This window comes from Macrobrachium rosenbergii, chromosome 7, assembly GCF_040412425.1.
Source record: "Macrobrachium rosenbergii isolate ZJJX-2024 chromosome 7, ASM4041242v1, whole genome shotgun sequence".
In the NCBI taxonomy this organism is placed as follows: Eukaryota; Metazoa; Arthropoda; class Malacostraca; order Decapoda; family Palaemonidae; genus Macrobrachium; species Macrobrachium rosenbergii.
This window is the reverse complement of record NC_089747.1, coordinates 57,080,397-57,081,240: the sequence shown is the minus strand read 5'-3', so window position 1 is coordinate 57,081,240 and position 844 is coordinate 57,080,397. Positions and strand designations below refer to the sequence as shown.

At 36.8% G+C, this 844-nt stretch overlaps 1 protein-coding gene across 1 annotated transcript in view; it reads left to right on the top strand.

Moving 5' to 3' along the window:
- Positions 1–206, top strand: part of LOC136840436 (uncharacterized) — a 5,019-nt gene extending 4,813 nt beyond the window's left edge. The window contains exon 5 of the mRNA XM_067107115.1: positions 89–206. Coding sequence (XP_066963216.1) covers positions 89–206 — 118 coding nt within the window. The remainder of the gene's footprint in view (positions 1–88) is intronic.
- Positions 207–844: the final 638 nt, after the last annotated feature.

Sequence of the window (844 nt, the reverse complement as noted above, 5' to 3'; positions counted from 1 at the left end):
GAGCACTGTTTTCATACAATGAGGTCAGTAAGGCCCCGTCCACACGGTCGAGCTCTGCTCGGTAAACTTTGCCTCTTTGCGGGCTAAGGCCGGTGTCACACTATGCGTCGTCGCTGCTACGGCGAAACCGTATGCGGCACCTCCGCATCACCTGCATCCTGTCACACATAAGCGGCGAAGTCGCTCAGTCTATCCCTAGCAGCTAGCATAGATAGGTTAACTATCATGTTGTCCAAATTGAATGTTATTTGTGCATTAGAAGCAGAGGGCTTACTGAAAGAGCCAACTCGTCGTAAACACTGGATTCACCCATTTAATGCAGAACAAGAAACGTTTCATGAGAATATACGAAAATATGATGAAAGGTTTTTTGAGTATTACCGAATGTCTAAAGCTTCTTTTGATGAACTGCTGGAAGTGCTGAGGCCTCATATCTCGAAGCAAAATACAAAGTTTCGAAGATCAATATCTCCAGAAGAAAGATTAACAATTAAAATACAAAGTTTCGAAGATCAATATCTCCAGAAGAAAGATTAACAATTAAAATATAAAGTTTCGAAGATCAATATCTCCAGAAGAAAGATTAACAATTACACTAAGGTGAGTAAAAAAATAAATATTATTACATGATTTATTCAGACTGGAAAAAATGGTAATGTAATACAGTAACTACAATATATTATAATAATTCAAATCCAAATAGAAGATTCAAATGTAAAAATAAAATATTCCTTGAATTCTGAAAAACTATTTCATAAATTTTAAGTAGATGTTTAGTAAGGAGATTGAGGAGACACTGCGTCAATCATTTGAAAGTCCTGTGAAGACGTGGATTGGGTATCTA